We start from the raw sequence: 15650 nt of genomic DNA on the forward strand, positions 1-15650 counted from the left end.
GCAGTTTTCCACTTTGTGTCACCTGCCGCCGCGAAATTCGATGCTGCACGCGAATAAGTCCTTCCAGACAGCCGTGTCGATTATTGATCTCCTTTGTTCATCCACTCACTCTGGATCTTGCTGACCCATGCTAACCGAGCCTTTCGGCTTCGCTCCATTGATGATACGAGCCTGAGCGCTTTGCATTGCTGACGAGATCCTCTGAGCTCGTCGGCACCATGCAGTATGCGGGAAGAATACCCCGCCTCAACCCTTCCCACCTCACTTGACATTCCTTTCTTCGCGTTCCTCCACAGCGGGATTCCAACATGTCATATCTGTTGGCTTTCCTGTACACTTCTGGTTTTTGCAGGCCACCACTCGTGATGGAACGATCTGAGCTGCAATCTCTTGCTGTCGGATTCCGTTAGCCTTTAATGGAACAAACAACTTGACAACAAGCGGCTTTACCTACAGTTCCTACCATAACAAAGGCGGATGCCATGTCAATTCTGTATTCCGCCCCTTTTGACGTCGATTCATGGTTCGGCAGCCAACAGTGGTTGTCAAACAGGTTATGATATTTCGATTTTCGAACGACGATACAGCCCAACGCCGCGAAACGTGCCTTTACTCCATGCTACAAACACAAAACAAACAATGCACAAACGGACATCTTCCTCCCTCATTAGATCTTGTAACCACCGGCCAGCTCCATGATCCTGTTAGGGTCAATCTGGTCCCTGATCCTGGCCAACCGCGCCGCGTTCTCGTTGCCATACAGCTCCTCCGGAGTCGCGTCAAAGAGCGAATAGTTGGGGTAGTAGGTGAAGGCATCGCTGTAGATGCCGTCGTCGATGGCCACCTTCTTGAGCGTCTCAAGGGTCTGCTTCATGCGGCCGTACCAGAACTCGTCGTTCTTGGGAAGAGACCACGCGAAGTAGATGTTGAGCTGGGGATGCGTTAGCTCGGATCTGTTGGGGGGGGGAACAGGTAGGTGAAACATCAAGTGACTTACCGGAAGGGGAGACTCGGTGTGCGGGAAAGCACTCTCGGTGGCGTGCTCGCCGTACTTGGTGAAGGGCTCAATGTCATAGCTGACGGTGATGCCGCCGTGGAGACCCATGATCTTGTTGAGGGCCTGGTGTTGTTATTCAAGGTTAGCCGTCTTCTTCTCTTTGTTTGTGACGGAATCACAGCAACTTACATCAGTCTCTTGCCTGATGGCCTCCAGGAAAGTCTGAGACAGCTCAGTGGTCGAAAAGCTGATGAAACCACCACGAATGTTGGTCAACTGGCGAACCTGCGCAGGAAAGGTGTTCACAAAGCTGACGAAGCTTTGAGCCTTGACAGCCTTGATCAGCGGCTTGATTTCGTCAAACACCTCAAACGAGGCCGGCTTCTCAGGACCATCGTGGAAGAACAGGACCAAAGCAGTGGTACCCAGAGGACTGCCCTCGAGGGTGGTGATAATCTGGGTCCTGGGATCCTTGTTCAGGTTCGCGAACTCAGAAGTGGCGTTGAGAATCTTGTCAACTGCACTGGTGGGATAGATACCGAGACCGCCATAGACCTTGTCGGGCTGCTCATGGGTGTAGAATTCAGCCGAGGTGACGATGCCGAAGCGGTTCAAACCGCCCTTGAGGGCAAAGAAGAGATCGGGGTTCTGGGTCTTGGATACCCTGGTAATGGTTCCGTTCTGTCAAGTGGTGTGTTAGCTAACAGCGATCTCAACAGCAACCAACCATGGTGACTTACGGGAAGGACAAGCTCAAAACTCTTGACAGTGTCACAGGTCAGGCCATACTGGCTGGTCTTCCAGGAGTATCCACCACCGAGGGTGAAGCCACCAACGCCCGGGCCGGGCACTCTTCCTCCAACAACGTTTCTGCCGGTACCTTCCAGGGCCTTGTACACATCAACCCAGATCTGAATCATTGTTAGTCGCCGGTCATGCCTCAAAACTATCGGCATCCACTCACGTTACCAAAGCCAATCTCGGCGACGCTCTTGTCCTCAGACAGCTTCACCTGGTCCAGCCTCTTGAGCGAGATGTGTACACCCTTGGTGCTGGAGAAGCCTGGGTTCGACGAGTGACCGCCAGACTGGACGGCAAAAGGGGTCTTGGTAGCGCCAATAATCTGCAGCGCAATCGACACATCCTCTGCAGACCCAGGTGCGAATACGCACGACGGCTTCTCATAGGACGACCAGAACCAATGGGTAATGGCTGACGTGAAGGAGACAGCCTGGACTGTACATGGGATAAGATGTGAGTAATCCGTTCCCGCTGTGAGACATTTTGAGGGGGACTCGCATCACTTACTCGGGTAGATGACATCGCTGGCCTTCGAGATCTTGGCCTCGATCTCCTTGCAAATGGGTGTCCATTCCGTGGGAAGGGTTGCTTGGGCAGTACCGACAACAGCGGCAACAGCCATCAACAGACTTGTGAGGCGAGCCATCTTGATGCTAACGAGATGAAGGAAGAGTCGACCGTTGATGAGAGACAAGTCTAGAACCGAACCGTGGCGCGACACGGCAATTTGAACTGGACTGTCTACTTGCCCTGGCGAGTCTCAAATCCCATCCTGACTTGCGGGAAAGGAGGCTCCTATCTATACTGGAGACAATCAACCAAAAGTTACCCAGTCAAGCCAACCTTTGGGTTGGCAGACTGGAGTTGGAAGTCTCAACACGAGGTCCGGGATCCCTTGCGTTTCCACTCTGCGTTTCCTTGCTACGCGGCCGCTGTGGACATGCTCCGCTTCCGTTTATGGAGCTCTTTCGTCTTTCCTTTTTCTTCAGACGCACTCTCGCCATCCTTGTTTTCCCTGATTCTGATCCGTCTGGATATTGAATAGGTAAGGGCACTGCATGGCTGTCACACTAATCCTACCGGACTGAGGCCGAAGTCCGGAGAACCCAGCTGGCTCATCTCCAGCACGTTACACTAATCTTTTCATAGCATACGGAGATCATACATGTGTGGTGGTGAACCAAAGTTGGCTATAACGAGAAAGAATATGATCGGCCGGCTGATCGCTTAACCAATTGGGCTGCAGATCTGAATCTCCAAAACCGTGGTTCGTGGATCATGACTTTCTGGGAATCCTGGATGTCGATCAACGGAGTCGTTCATGACAGATCGCTCGGCAACCAATCATGTTTTTTTCCTGTCAACGCCAACAAGGGCCATTCTCGGGCCCCGTCCCTGTCATGGTTTCTTTCGTCCAACCTTGTTCTACACTAACCTGAGCGTCGCACCGGTCATTGTTCAATGTAACGGTTCGGTGGTCTGATGGCGTCCCGAAAGGGAACTCATAAGCTATGTAATCTGATGTTCGTTTCCCAGTCAGGAACAAAAAAAAACAGACAACAAAATCACTGATTTTCATCCCCCGAAAATGGACGTGTTCGGCTTGTCCGGGCTCGATTACCTCGGGAAGTGGGCACAAACTATTGCAAACATACATGCAGCAACCACGTTGTGCAGAAGAAGACGAGAGCCACGTTTGCTCCATCACGGCCCGCGAACTCTATGGGTTCTCCGGGATGCGGAGAGCTTCCGATGTTCCCGGTCCGGTGTACAATTTTCATTATTCCTCTCCCCCGAGTCAAATGGCCACCGCCATTTTGGGTAAATAGGACGTCCGGAACCACTCCGCCAAGCGTGCTGCGGTCACTGGATGGAGCTTCCAGCTTGTCGCTTGCTTTGGGTGAGCGGGAACGGGACCCGCCATGCACATAGCCAGCTGAACAACTGGGGACCACCTTGCGGTCATGCATTCGGTACCTGTCGGTCGACGCCGCTGACGTCGATCCCATTGAAAGTGGAAGAGTTTCGAGTCTCGGCTTTCTTTTTACGTACTTGCACGGAAGTCAGTCAGTCGGATACCAACATCAGGTCACCATTGGTTCTTCCTGGTTGCCAAAGGTATAGCGCCAGCAGCGTGGGCGTCGAAACGCCACCTGCACAATGTCGATATCACATCTGCGCTCAAGTGGGCATCGGAAGAATCAAGAAAGTTACCAGGCTTTTTGGGACTGTCGTCGCCAATAGCGGAACGGAAATCGTGTGCAGGTATGATGATGCGGATCGTGATTTGACTTAGGTCGAAGGATTGAAAGGATCTCTTTCCTGTTCGTCGCAATCGATTCTCGTTCTGGTTCTGGTTCTGGTTCTGGTTCTGGTTCTGGTTCTGGTTCTGGTTCTGGTTCTGGTTCTGGTTCTGGTTCTGGTTGTCGGGACTCCATGGCTCCTCCCCCACACGGAACATTGGACTGGTCGATCGACATTTCGCTTTTCGCTTTTCGCATGGCTTCAGTGCACTATTAGTTCGCATTCGGTTTTGTAGGACGGGCATCGAGATGGACATGGACATGGGCATGGACTCAACCAAATCGATAGTGACGCCGTAAATCCAAATGGATGTCGTGCCTCCGAGCACAGCAGGCAGTCAGGCAATTAGGGCAATTAGGCAATTGGGCAGTTGGGGAGTTAGGGCACATGTTCCTTTTTCGATGCATGCCGGTTTGATTCAAGATAACAAGTTGCGCGTAATGTGAGACATGGATCCTTGGTTTCTGAATGGTCGTCGATTCGAACCGTCGTGGTTCGGATTGGGGTTTTGAGACAGTGAGAACACCATGCCCTGTGCCCCTTGTGCCCCTGTGCTGGATTGCTGGGCGAGAGCTGAACATCCTGAGGGGATGGGAATAGGGATGGATGGGAGATAGGGAAAAACGAATTGGCACCGATGGGATTCTTTTTTTTTGTCACTTGTTGTCACTTCTCAAAAACAAAAACAGGCCTGAATCCGATCCGATCGATAAGAGGTATCTCAGATTCTCTCAGATTCTCATGTGGGCGTTCAAACGTTTTGGAGAAGAGTGCGCTTTACTTTGTAAAATTGTGGTTTTTTGAGAGTTGAGTAGTAGGTAGTTGAGACATGCATCAAAGCGACGGAGCCTCATAACAAGCAAAACATATCGAACATGGTATTGCTGCCGGGTGGGGGTGCGTGCGGTCTACGTGTACCGTCGAATTATAATTGTCGAAGGCCAAGAATATTGGCGGACTTTCCATTTCCACTTTTGTCCAAATGTTCTGGGCGTTGGCAATGTCATGGTGTTGGCAATGTCATGGTGTTGGCAGCCCAGCGGATGTTGGAACTTGGAAAGGGGACACGGGGGCACGGGGGCACGGGGGCACGGGGGCAAGGGGGCACGGGGGCAAGGGGGCACGGGGGCAAGGGGGCACGGGAGGGATGCCATGGGACTTGCCAAGACACTGAATACTACAGGGCTTCCCGGGCCGGTACATAGTTGGGCGGTCTTGGGCGGGCCTGGGCGGCGGTCCGGACTCGGCATGGTATCTGTAGGTATCTCGCTAGCGACGATGCCCCCCTTTTCGTTAATCTTTTTTGAATGACAAGGCCAACTTGATTCCGGTTGCAAAAACAAAAAAAAGTCCAAGGCTTGCTTTGGTGACTTCAGACTCGATTTTATAGGGGACTCAGAAGGGTCGAATTGACAATGTGCCAAACCCCAGCAGGCGACGGGCCAGGAGTTGCGGGGACATTTAGGGCGTTCTGGCCCAGGGGGACCTGAGTTAGGCGCAACAACGAAGCGTAGGTATGGTAGTCCGTCGGATCTGATAACGGCCACGATGATGCACTATCAGTTCCTGCCCCGGGATACATGTGTATCTGTTAAGAAGTTAGCATGCCGGGGTTGCAAGACAGACGGGGTAGAACCTCATCATGGAATCCATGGTCTGCTACACTCCCGTCATACATCACAGGCTTGTAGCCAAAATGGCGGAGCGCATCGCAAGGCATACTCTTTCTTCTGGCTGGGAATACGGATGAGCGAAAAGAGACCCGTGAGAACAAACGAGTGTTGATCGCGACGGCGGTCGCTGATGAGCTGTGTCTTCGTATCACACGGACATATGCCACACTCCTGGTGTCATACGAGAAAGACCTACATGTATGCAGATCGCTAGGTGCTTTGGAGCCTCAGGTGACAAGGACCCGTACGTACTGGATACGTACCGTTTCCCTTTGGCATAAGAAGGCCTTGAAGCCCAGCCTTCCCCTAGAGGTTGAGAGGATCAACAAGGCCTTCGAGACCAAAGTAGTTTATTAGCGGAATTGAACTACTGTTCCAAGCTCAGAATACTGCCCTTGTCACACTTCGAGTGCCTTGACTGCCACCGCCGGCATGGGCACGATGTTGGGGATAATTTGACGAACGACATTATATGTTGTCAGCTACATATCACTGATGGACCGAAAAAAAGAGTCCCGACCTGAAATATGTCGATGGGCATATATGAAGGAAGGAATTCGGAAGGCCTATCCGTGCCACGCCGCCCACATCTACAATGATGCTCTCCCGATTTTGTCAACTGCGAAATATCACGGATTGCTTACAAAAGTGAAAAATACTTGTTTTTAAAACAACGGTTGAGGCAACGACTCACACACTCATATCCCTCCCCCAAGACTTGTACAATAACACCCGTAGTATCGCCCTCTAATGTCACGATTACGAGATAAATTTCAAGGCAGGAAGGAGAAAAAGGAATCAAAGCACAAATGAGGGAGGGTGCATACAAAAAGCGAAAAAGAATGGGGCCACCCGGGGATTGAACCCGGGACCTCTCGCAAGAATGCTCAGGATTGAACCCTAAGCGAGAATCATACCACTAGACCAGCGGCCCTTGTTATTGGATGTCTGTATCCGCATAATGATAAGCTTACATAGGGCTCGTAGTGAAAGGTTGTGCTGTTGACTGGTGCTGAGGCTGGAATAGGGTAATGGTTGTGATGCATCGCGACTACTTTGATACGTGCGCTACACTACCGGATGACTTTGGAAAGATGCAAAATAGGGGCTGAATTCTTAGGTATTCGTTTAGCCATCTTGCCTTGTTGAGATTATCCCAAATCGCTGCCACAATGGGGAGTGTCTTGATGCAGCGCGCCGGCAAAAGCGGTCGCTGCACCAACTGGCAGCTGTCGCCCACCACCTCCACAATTCATCTCTGGTTTCCGCAAGGTTTCCTCCAACTTCTGCCGGCAACCTCATTCTCTTCCTCTTCTTGAGCTTACATTTTACCCGATTCATCAACCGGTGTCTTCCACCCCATTACCTCGCTTACAAAACTAATGCACGCTTGATGGCGATGCATCGTCGCCCATTATCTAGGCTTTCCTCAATGGCACGCCAGTCGACTATCTCTCAATTATTCTTGCTCCAATTGCCTTGTTCTGTTATGGCTGTTTAGGACCAACACTAAATCGAGCCCATTCATGTTCTGCCGTCGCCTTTCCATTCCCACCTCCAACCACAAACTTCAGTCACCATCAACCCACTCCGGACATGACCGTCTGCGCTTCTAGGCAACCAACAGAACCATCCAAGCAACCCCTCTCCCATTCGCGTCTATTCGCCCAATAAAATTATCAAAAATCGCCAGTCCGAGACCTCGCATGCGTGGAACATGTGCTATTGGGGCACAGCTACGGCAAGGTGAGCCGACCCAAGCGAGGTGCGTATCGTCTTGGCAGGGGATTGGACTATTGCAGAACCAATACGGCGTGGTATTGAGGCCAAGATTGTGATGCACTCAAAAGGACCGTACTGTGCCCTTAAAAAGGATGAGCGTGGCTTAGACGCCTAACTTCTTTCAGCTGAGTGAGGCTTGGGCTGTTGTCAGCACCAGTTCAGCACACTCACACTCAACTCACGATCAGGCGAGTCAGCCCCCAACATGTGCATGGCGTTGATGACATGACCTTCCCTTGAACAGCAATTACTCTCTTATATGCTAGTTGAGTTCATAATTGCTCCTTATTGGGGCATTCCCTTTTGCATTTCTCCTTTCCACCATTATCTTGCGCTCACAGCGATGCCCGGCGAGAACGACGTGAAGCTTCCTCGAGCCACGCCAGCTCGATTCACAGCTCGATTCACCAAGAACAGCCTATTGCGCGGCACAGCTAGTAGTTTCATCACAGCCTAGCCTAGGAATGGTGATGTCGTGATTCGCCTGCCAAGAAATCCACCGAACTGTCAACGCCGCCCGGACAATCCGGAGTCCCTGAACTTCCACCCTGGGGCATTAGCCCCCAAGGATCCCTCGAGCGCTCTCATAGCAAATGCCCCTAAAGTGTGGGACGAGAGTTGCTACCTTCATTCATGACGCTCGGCTCCCTCCAACTGCAATGTCGGATGAGTTATGGCCGAGTGTCTTGGCCATATTGCAGAGGTCAGAGGACATTCCCACAGCCAAGAACCACCACAAAGACCGTACCTAAACAGACTTCGCTCGATATTAAGGCACCGCAAATCTTTGCCTGTTTTCTTCCTTCTCCCCAGGTCTTCCATGCATTGCTCATGCATGAAATATCCATCTTCCAATTCCTTGGGCCCGCTAAGTAGTCGCAGTCACACTGGAAACGCTCCGAACTTTTGCCCACATGGGGCAAAGCGTGGCAAGGTCTCATCCCATTGCAGGTCTTCTATCGAACCACTTTCTTGGTATCTTCCGTCGGCGATTTTTGGGTTCCAAAGATTGTGGGCTGCACCTCTGCGGCACAGCAAGTCATGGCAATATCACGAATCCCATCACGACGACAGGACCTGCGATGGCCTTGTGTCAGGGCGCGGCTAGGCTCCTGAAATAAGCGACCTCAGACCTGATATAGACATGGTTTATTCGGCGCGCCGGAACGTACCTTTTTACTTATTAGATGAACAAATCAGCAGCGCAGTATCCGATCGTTGTCCAACAGAACACGGTACCTGCGCCTTGAAGCTGGAAGTTCAAGCGCAGTATACCCGCCAGTATGAGCTTCCTTGTCCCTGCACACAAAGGTTCCAATCCTTCACAAAAATTTAGACTAGTAGACAGGCTACCTCCATCACTGCTGAAATTGTGATGTTAACATGCGGAGGTAGCGAGTAAGGAACCCCTGAGAAATTCGCAAGCCAATGCCCAAGCTGGAGACTCCTGTCCTACATCGTACGGTACCTGCGCCTTGTCAAAGCCTCCCAAGATTGTCTGTGCCTTTCAGTGTAATCCATGACCGCAAAAGTTCCAATATCCTGGCTTGTCGGCGTAACAACGTCACTCACAAGGCTGAATTTGGGTTGATGCGTTCAGGTAACCTCCCTCCTTGTCTTTTGGAGTCCCGGATACTGATCACCGGAGTTGCTATAAGTACGGGCTCGTGGAACTGCATTTTGAAGATGAGAAGAAGCACACAAAATCAACACAGCTCAAGAGCCTTGAGAACCTCAAGAAGTCAGCAGCACCTCTTGAAGTTCTTCCGAAATTCAGCTTCACCCCGAGTAACTCAACCAAACACCAACTCACTCGAGCACCACATCGACAACGACTCACTTCACAAAGTCAGAACCATGCTTTCCAGTACCCGCTCCCTCATCTGGGGTGGCCTACTGGCCCTAGCCTCCTTTGCCACCGCCTCCCCAGTTGCAACCGGTCCCCTCCCCATTGCCATCCGCGACTCCTCTCCACCTTCTTCCCTCGAAAACCGCGATTACAACACCTCCTCCCTTCTCTCCCCCGTCGTCTTCATCCCGCCAACCATCCAACAAGACCTAACCAGCCTGCTCTCCCCATCCGCCCTCGTCATCCTGCCCTCCTCCCCTTCTTTCCCCCAATACACCTCCCGCTGGTCCCTCAACACCCGAACCAACTCCCCATCCTACGCAGTCATCGTCATCCCCGCTTCTGAGCGCGACGTCTCCCTAACCATCCAATACGCCAACGCCCATTCGATCCCCTTCCTCGCCACCACCGGTACCCACGGCACCTGGCACGGTCTGTCGAAGCTGCAGGGTGGCATGGCCATCTGGACGCGGAACCTAACCAAGATGGAGTTTGCTGCCGACGGCAACTCCGCCACTCTCGGTGGCGGGCTGCGCGGTAACGACGTCGTTCCTGCGCTTTGGGCTCGTGGGAAACAGACTACCACCGGCTCTTGCCGCTGTGTCTCCCTTCTAGGGCCAGCGCTAGGTGGTGGACACGGTTGGTTACAAGGCCAGTACGGCTTGGGAGCAGACCAGATCTTGTCTGCGCGTGTGGTTCTTGCAAACGGCACGGCGGTTAAGGCGTCGAATACCGAAAACAGCGATTTGTTCTGGGCGTTGAGAGGAGCCGGACATAACTTTGGAGTGGTCACCGAGGTGGAGTATAAGCTTTATGATGCTGTCAGACCCAACTGGGCGTATCAGAGCTTTACTTTCACGCAGGATCGACTCGAGGATGTGTATAGGGTGCATAATGAGGTCATGAAGAACCAGAACCAGTATGTGGTTTATTGGAGTTTGTGGAGGTTGGTGCCAGAGGTTGATGCTGTTAATGTGAGTCTTTTTTTCCATTTCTTTTCCTTTCCTCCACCTTTTCGTTCCATGTCCACCTTTTCCGTTCTTTCCACCCCTTCGTTTCCATCTTCCACTTCCTTGACGCAGAATCACTAACACAACCCACCCACAACAGCCAATCCTAGTCTCAACAGTCTACTACAACGGCCCCGCCTCCGAAGCCTTGCCTTACTTCGCCCCCTTTGCCGCTCTCAACCCCCTTGATACCACCCCCGTCCAAACAACCGACTACCCCGGCCTCGCCGCCGCAGCCCAATTCCGCGTAACAGACTGGGCCTGCCAGCCCAAAACCGGCGCCACCGTCTATGGCATGGACGTAGACACCTACGACCTCCCTGCCCTGCGGCAATCCTACAACTTTCTTAGCCAAATGATCCGCACCGAGCCCGCCTTGTCCGCTTCAATGGCTTATCTCGAAGGCTACTCCCTGCAAGCAGTACAAGCGGTTCCCTACGAAAGCACAGCCTTTGCTCTTCGCGATAGGAAGCTGTTGTACGGGTTCTTGGTGACGTATGAGGGGGCTACGAATAAGACGTTGGATGCACAGGCGCAGAAGTGGGGAGAGAAGATCCGGAATGCGGCGTATGGAGGCGTGAGCAGGAAGTATGCGTATGTTAATTATGCTAAGGGGAGTGAGACGATGCAGCAGATGTATGGGTATGAAGGGTGGAGACAGGAGCGGCTGAAGCAGCTGAAACGGAAGTATGATCCGCGGGGGAGGTTTAGTTTTTATGCGGGGATTAAGGCTTGAGTATTCCGGGGTTGAGTTGGATGTGCGTCAGGGGGGAATGAAGAGGAGGTGTTGTGGCGGAGGTGCTTGAGGGTGAATTTGTTGTGATAGAGGAAGGACGGTTGAAGTTTGAGTTCAGGGACTAGTGGACTAGACTACTAGGAAGGGCGATCGAGGCTTCTTGATAGATTGGGTTGTAGACATGGACTGGATTAGATGTAATAGAACTGATATAGTGTTGGAGGCACGTGCACGGGTGCCATTCACGCACACCACGCCACGCACGGCCTCTCTTCCTGGCATTTTAGCCCTCCAGACCTCTCCACAGATTCTTTCTCCTTCTAGCAACAAAAATACAACCATCAACTGCTTCATTTTCGTTGCCTTGTGCGTCGCACAGGTTATGAGCCCTCTGAAGCTATCGCAATCAATCAATCCAACGTCGTAGAGGCCTACTGGGTTATCCCCGGGAGTCAACCTCCTCGTCACTTACTCGCAAACGATCTTCGTGTCGTACGCGATCTTCAAGTCGACCGTCGAGTCGTCAACCGACCTTCGAGTCGTCAACCGACCTTCGAGTCGTCAACCGACCTTCGAGTCGTCAACCCATCACAAGCAACTCTTTGATCCATGCGGATCATTCGAGGACCTTCCAATCCTTCCGACAATACCTTCACCCCTCTACTCTTTGTCTCAACCAACAAGATGGCACCAACCGTCGACACTGGCTCGCTTGTCGTGCTTCGCGGCGAGAACAACATCGACAACTGGGAACGTGCTTTGCGTATCGAACTCGAGTTCGCTGACGTCGACGACTACGTCTACAAGACCATCATTGAACCCGACAAAGACGCCAAACCCGTTGAGCACAAGGCCTGGAAGATTGGTCGCGTTCACGCGCTCAAGATCATCAACACTACCCTCAAGGATGACAAGGTCTTGACTACCCTTCGCATCAACGGTTGGGACCAGACCAACAGGGACCCCAAGTATCTTTTTGACCTCATCAAGACCACGATTGGTAAAGTGACCAACGAGGCACGTAGCGAAATCCTTGAGCAGTACCAAGGACTTCGTCGCTCTGGCTTTGACACCATGGCGAACTTTCTCAACCAGTATGAACTCGCCCGTAGACGAGTTGCTGACAGTGGCCTGGTCATCGACAACACTGTTGAGTGTCTCAACCTCTACAACATGGTCAAGCGCGAATATCCCACTGATGCCAAGTTGTGGGCCAACGACATGACCAAGAACACCCTCACTACCAACAAGCTGTTGGCTCAATTGTCTACCCTTAGCAACACTGAGTCTCGCCAGACTAACCTGACTATCCAAGTCAAGACCACTAGCACCAAGACAGACAACAAGACTGACAGCAACAAATCCGGCACCAACACCGGTAACAACAACGACACTAGCACTTCTGGCAAAGGTAAGGGCAAGGGGAAGCTCACCTGCTCTGTCTGCAACAACAACATCCAGAAGGACTACATCCACTGCGTTTGTGGCCGTCACCGCTCGACCAAGATCACTACCTGTTGGTGGTGTGAACCGGACAAAGCACCCGACACATGGCCCAACAAGGCAGAAGCTCGTAAGCACAACACTGGCACCACTGCCGCGTTGGGCAACACCAACACTACCTTGGCCAACCCCGCTACCTCTAGCTCGGCTTTGCTATTTAACGGCGCCAACTTTGGTGACGGTAACTTCAACCTTGCTTCCCTTGGTGGCAATCTGGGTTTTCACTAGAGCCCGTAGCGAAATCCATCCGTAAAGTTACCTCTAGCGTTGAATCGAATCATTCAAATTACCTAAACTCGTATCAACTGCAGTACTCGAACCGTGATTTCACTAAAGACCAACAGGCTCTCAAGGCATTACAAAGCACAGACAACACAATCAAGAATCTAGTTATCTACGACTCTGGTTGTGGTTCTTGTATTTTCAACCACCAGAAATGGTTCAAAGAGCTATACCCACTGGCTCACCCATCAGAACACACCATTGGCAACGGCACTACCACCTACGCCTACCACATTGGCACTGTCGAACTAACGATGCCAACAACAACGAACGTTAATATCAGGATTCGAATACCTGATGTTATCTTCGATCCATCCACACCAGCCAACCTTCTGTCGACTCAGGCATTCCTCAAGAACGCTATGGAGTGGAACATGAAGACAAACCAGATATCATTATCTGGTGGGAAGGCACACATTCAATGTCGCTTCATCAACAATCTGGTGGCTCTACCGGTCTTTCAACCAGGCAACTTCGACCAGACAATCATCACGCCACGGCATATGATGCTTGCCTCTATCAACTACATGACAATGCACAAGAGGATGATGCACGCAGGCAGAGATCAGGTTCTCAAAGCCTGTGAACAAGCGGGCATTAAACTCAGCAACGTCAACGACCACACCTGTGAAGCGTGCTTACGCGCCAAAGCAACCGACTACATTTCCAAGGGCACTCATCCAGTCACGACGACCCCGCTACAGTTCATACGAGTCGACGTGATCTCACACAACAAACCAGGACATATGGGAGCCCGCTATGCGGTGCATTTCATTTGCGATGTCTCTGGATATCACTGGGTAAAGTTCTGTGCCAACAAGGGAGATGCCTATGTTATCGTAACTCAATTCAAGAAATGGATTGAACTCCAGACTGGACTCAAGATCAAGATCATTGGCCTCGATGGGGGCCCTGAATTTGGCTTCAATACAATAGAGTTCCAGAAGAGTAAGCTGGTGGAGTGGGCTCGCACTGAAGGAGTTCAACTCTACAAAACTCCAGCACACACACCATGGATGAACGGCAAGACAGAACGAGCTGGCCATACCATCATGACAAGAGCTAGGGCATTAATGCTCGACTTGGGTATACCAGAACACCTTTGGCCACTCGTGGTCCAGGCGGTTGTAATGGTGCTCAATATTACACCAACAAAGTCTAACCCTGACAACAAGACTCCCCATGAGATATTCACACGGGCCATCCCTGGATTTCCAGCGGATCAAATCAAACCCCGCCTTGATCATCTCCGGTCCTTCTTTTGCACAGCATATTACTTCATCAAGCCAGAGAGACGAACCAAGGGAGACAAATTTCAGGAACGAGCTCGTCGTGGCAAGTTCTTGGGATACGATGACAACTACGGCAAGATCTGCTGGATCTGGGATCCAGAAACTGGTGCGATCATTCGTGCCAGCGCAGTCAAGTTCATTGAGGACGACGACAAACCAAAAGATCCAGCGATTGAGGCCATTCCTCATGGAGTATTCTTCTCAGATCAGTCGATTGAAGAAATCAAAGAAGTGGCAGACAGCGGCGTGACCGTCTGGGTCACTGCAACTGGTTCATACCAGCGATCCCCAGCTGAGTCCCTGAATCAACAAAACCCTAATCAGACTGCTAATAATGACAAAGATCAGCAGAAGAAGGTGTCCTTTACACCTTTTTACCCCAACCCCAACTACCCGACTCCGGAAGCCACACCAGCTCCTGAGAATACTCCAAGGTCACCGACTCCTTCCCCACCCTCATCATCACCTCCACCGATAGACAACGTTCCCCTCGAACCGACTCAACCCCAGGACGAGCCGATGCGATCAATAGAGCAAGAGGAGGAAACCCAACATGGTGATCTGGTCGATCTGGAGGATCTTGATGAGGAGGCTCCCATTCCACCACATAAGTTTCCAGACCAGGAAGGTGAGGAGATGACGACGACACCCAACAGTCCGACAACTGAAGTCAGCGATCTACCTCCTCCCCAACCGCCACCGGCCATACAGTTCTCAGTCACACCCAAACCCCCACCACGGCCACCCAACTCCCCGGCAACAGCCATACCTTTCAAGATCAACCGACAGGTCACTGGCACGCCAAGGGTATCAGAACCAGATATCTCGAGTCTAACTCTGGACTCTCCGACCCCAGCAATAAGGCAACAACCACAAACCCAGCAGACTACAGAGGAAAGCCAACCTTCTGAGGAAGCAGACTCGTCAGCAACCTCAGAGGTACGTGAAGGCAGACCTCGTAGATCCGCCGCGGTTAAACCAACTAATTTCAAATATGGTAGACAGTCCGTTGTTGACAGCAACAACAACGTCGTTGAACGTAATGTTAAGTTATTCCACGGCACGGCTGAGGCCAGACACGTCACACGACCACCCCAATACTGTCTCACTGCTATGAAGGCTATCCATGATCTTCAAGCTGATGCCAACAATCGTTCTATCCCCAAGAACTACTGGCAGGCAAAGAAACTCCACAACTACAAGACTTACTGGTTCCCAGCAATGGAGAAGCAGGTCAAAGCACTTGAAGACCAAGGTGTTTATCGCTTGGTTGAAAGAACCCCAGATATGGAAGTCTTACCCGGAAAATGGGTCTATGACGAGAAATATAACATCGACAACAAAGAGTACCTTGCACGAGCCAGATGGGTAGTGTGTGGTAACTACGAGAACAACGACAACTGGGCAGTACAAGACATCTA

General features: G+C 51.6%; 4 protein-coding genes and 1 non-coding gene across 5 annotated transcripts; 3 read left to right on the forward strand and 2 right to left on the reverse strand.

Annotated features, from left to right (window-relative positions):
* Positions 1–523: 523 nt before the first annotated feature.
* SMAC4_08928 (uncharacterized protein) lies at positions 524–3505 on the reverse strand. The gene is made up of 6 exons (XM_003353123.2): positions 2306–3505; positions 1962–2233; positions 1738–1908; positions 1187–1678; positions 998–1120; positions 524–931 (listed from the first exon to the last, which is right to left on the reverse strand). Exons 1-6 carry the CDS (start codon positions 2442–2444, stop codon positions 668–670), a joined length of 1461 nt encoding a protein of 486 aa, XP_003353171.1. The 5' UTR covers positions 2445–3505; the 3' UTR covers positions 524–667.
* Positions 3506–6619: 3114 nt separating this feature from the next.
* On the reverse strand, positions 6620–6709 carry SMAC4_13694. Its single transcript is given in 2 exon segments — positions 6620–6655; positions 6674–6709. It is a non-coding gene; the product is annotated as a tRNA-Pro (tRNA).
* A 2534-nt stretch (positions 6710–9243) lies between these two features.
* SMAC4_08927 (uncharacterized protein) lies at positions 9244–11361 on the forward strand (the record flags this gene model as incomplete). The annotated part of the gene is made up of 2 exons (XM_003353122.2): positions 9244–10380; positions 10517–11361. 2 exons carry the CDS (start codon positions 9244–9246, stop codon positions 11150–11152), a joined length of 1773 nt encoding a protein of 590 aa, XP_003353170.2. The 3' UTR covers positions 11153–11361.
* Positions 11362–12373: 1012 nt separating this feature from the next.
* On the forward strand, positions 12374–12883 carry SMAC4_13695 (uncharacterized protein; the record flags this gene model as incomplete). Its single annotated transcript, XM_066091547.1, has 1 exon — positions 12374–12883. The coding sequence occupies one exon, from the start codon at positions 12374–12376 to the stop codon at positions 12881–12883; it is 510 nt and encodes a 169-aa protein (XP_065946978.1).
* A 1236-nt stretch (positions 12884–14119) lies between these two features.
* On the forward strand, positions 14120–14479 carry SMAC4_13696 (uncharacterized protein; the record flags this gene model as incomplete). The annotated part of the gene is made up of 1 exon (XM_066091548.1): positions 14120–14479. The coding sequence occupies one exon, from the start codon at positions 14120–14122 to the stop codon at positions 14477–14479; it is 360 nt and encodes a 119-aa protein (XP_065946979.1).
* Positions 14480–15650: the final 1171 nt, after the last annotated feature.

This window comes from Sordaria macrospora, chromosome 4 (assembly GCF_033870435.1).
Source record: "Sordaria macrospora chromosome 4, complete sequence".
Classification (NCBI taxonomy): Eukaryota; Fungi; Ascomycota; class Sordariomycetes; order Sordariales; family Sordariaceae; genus Sordaria; species Sordaria macrospora.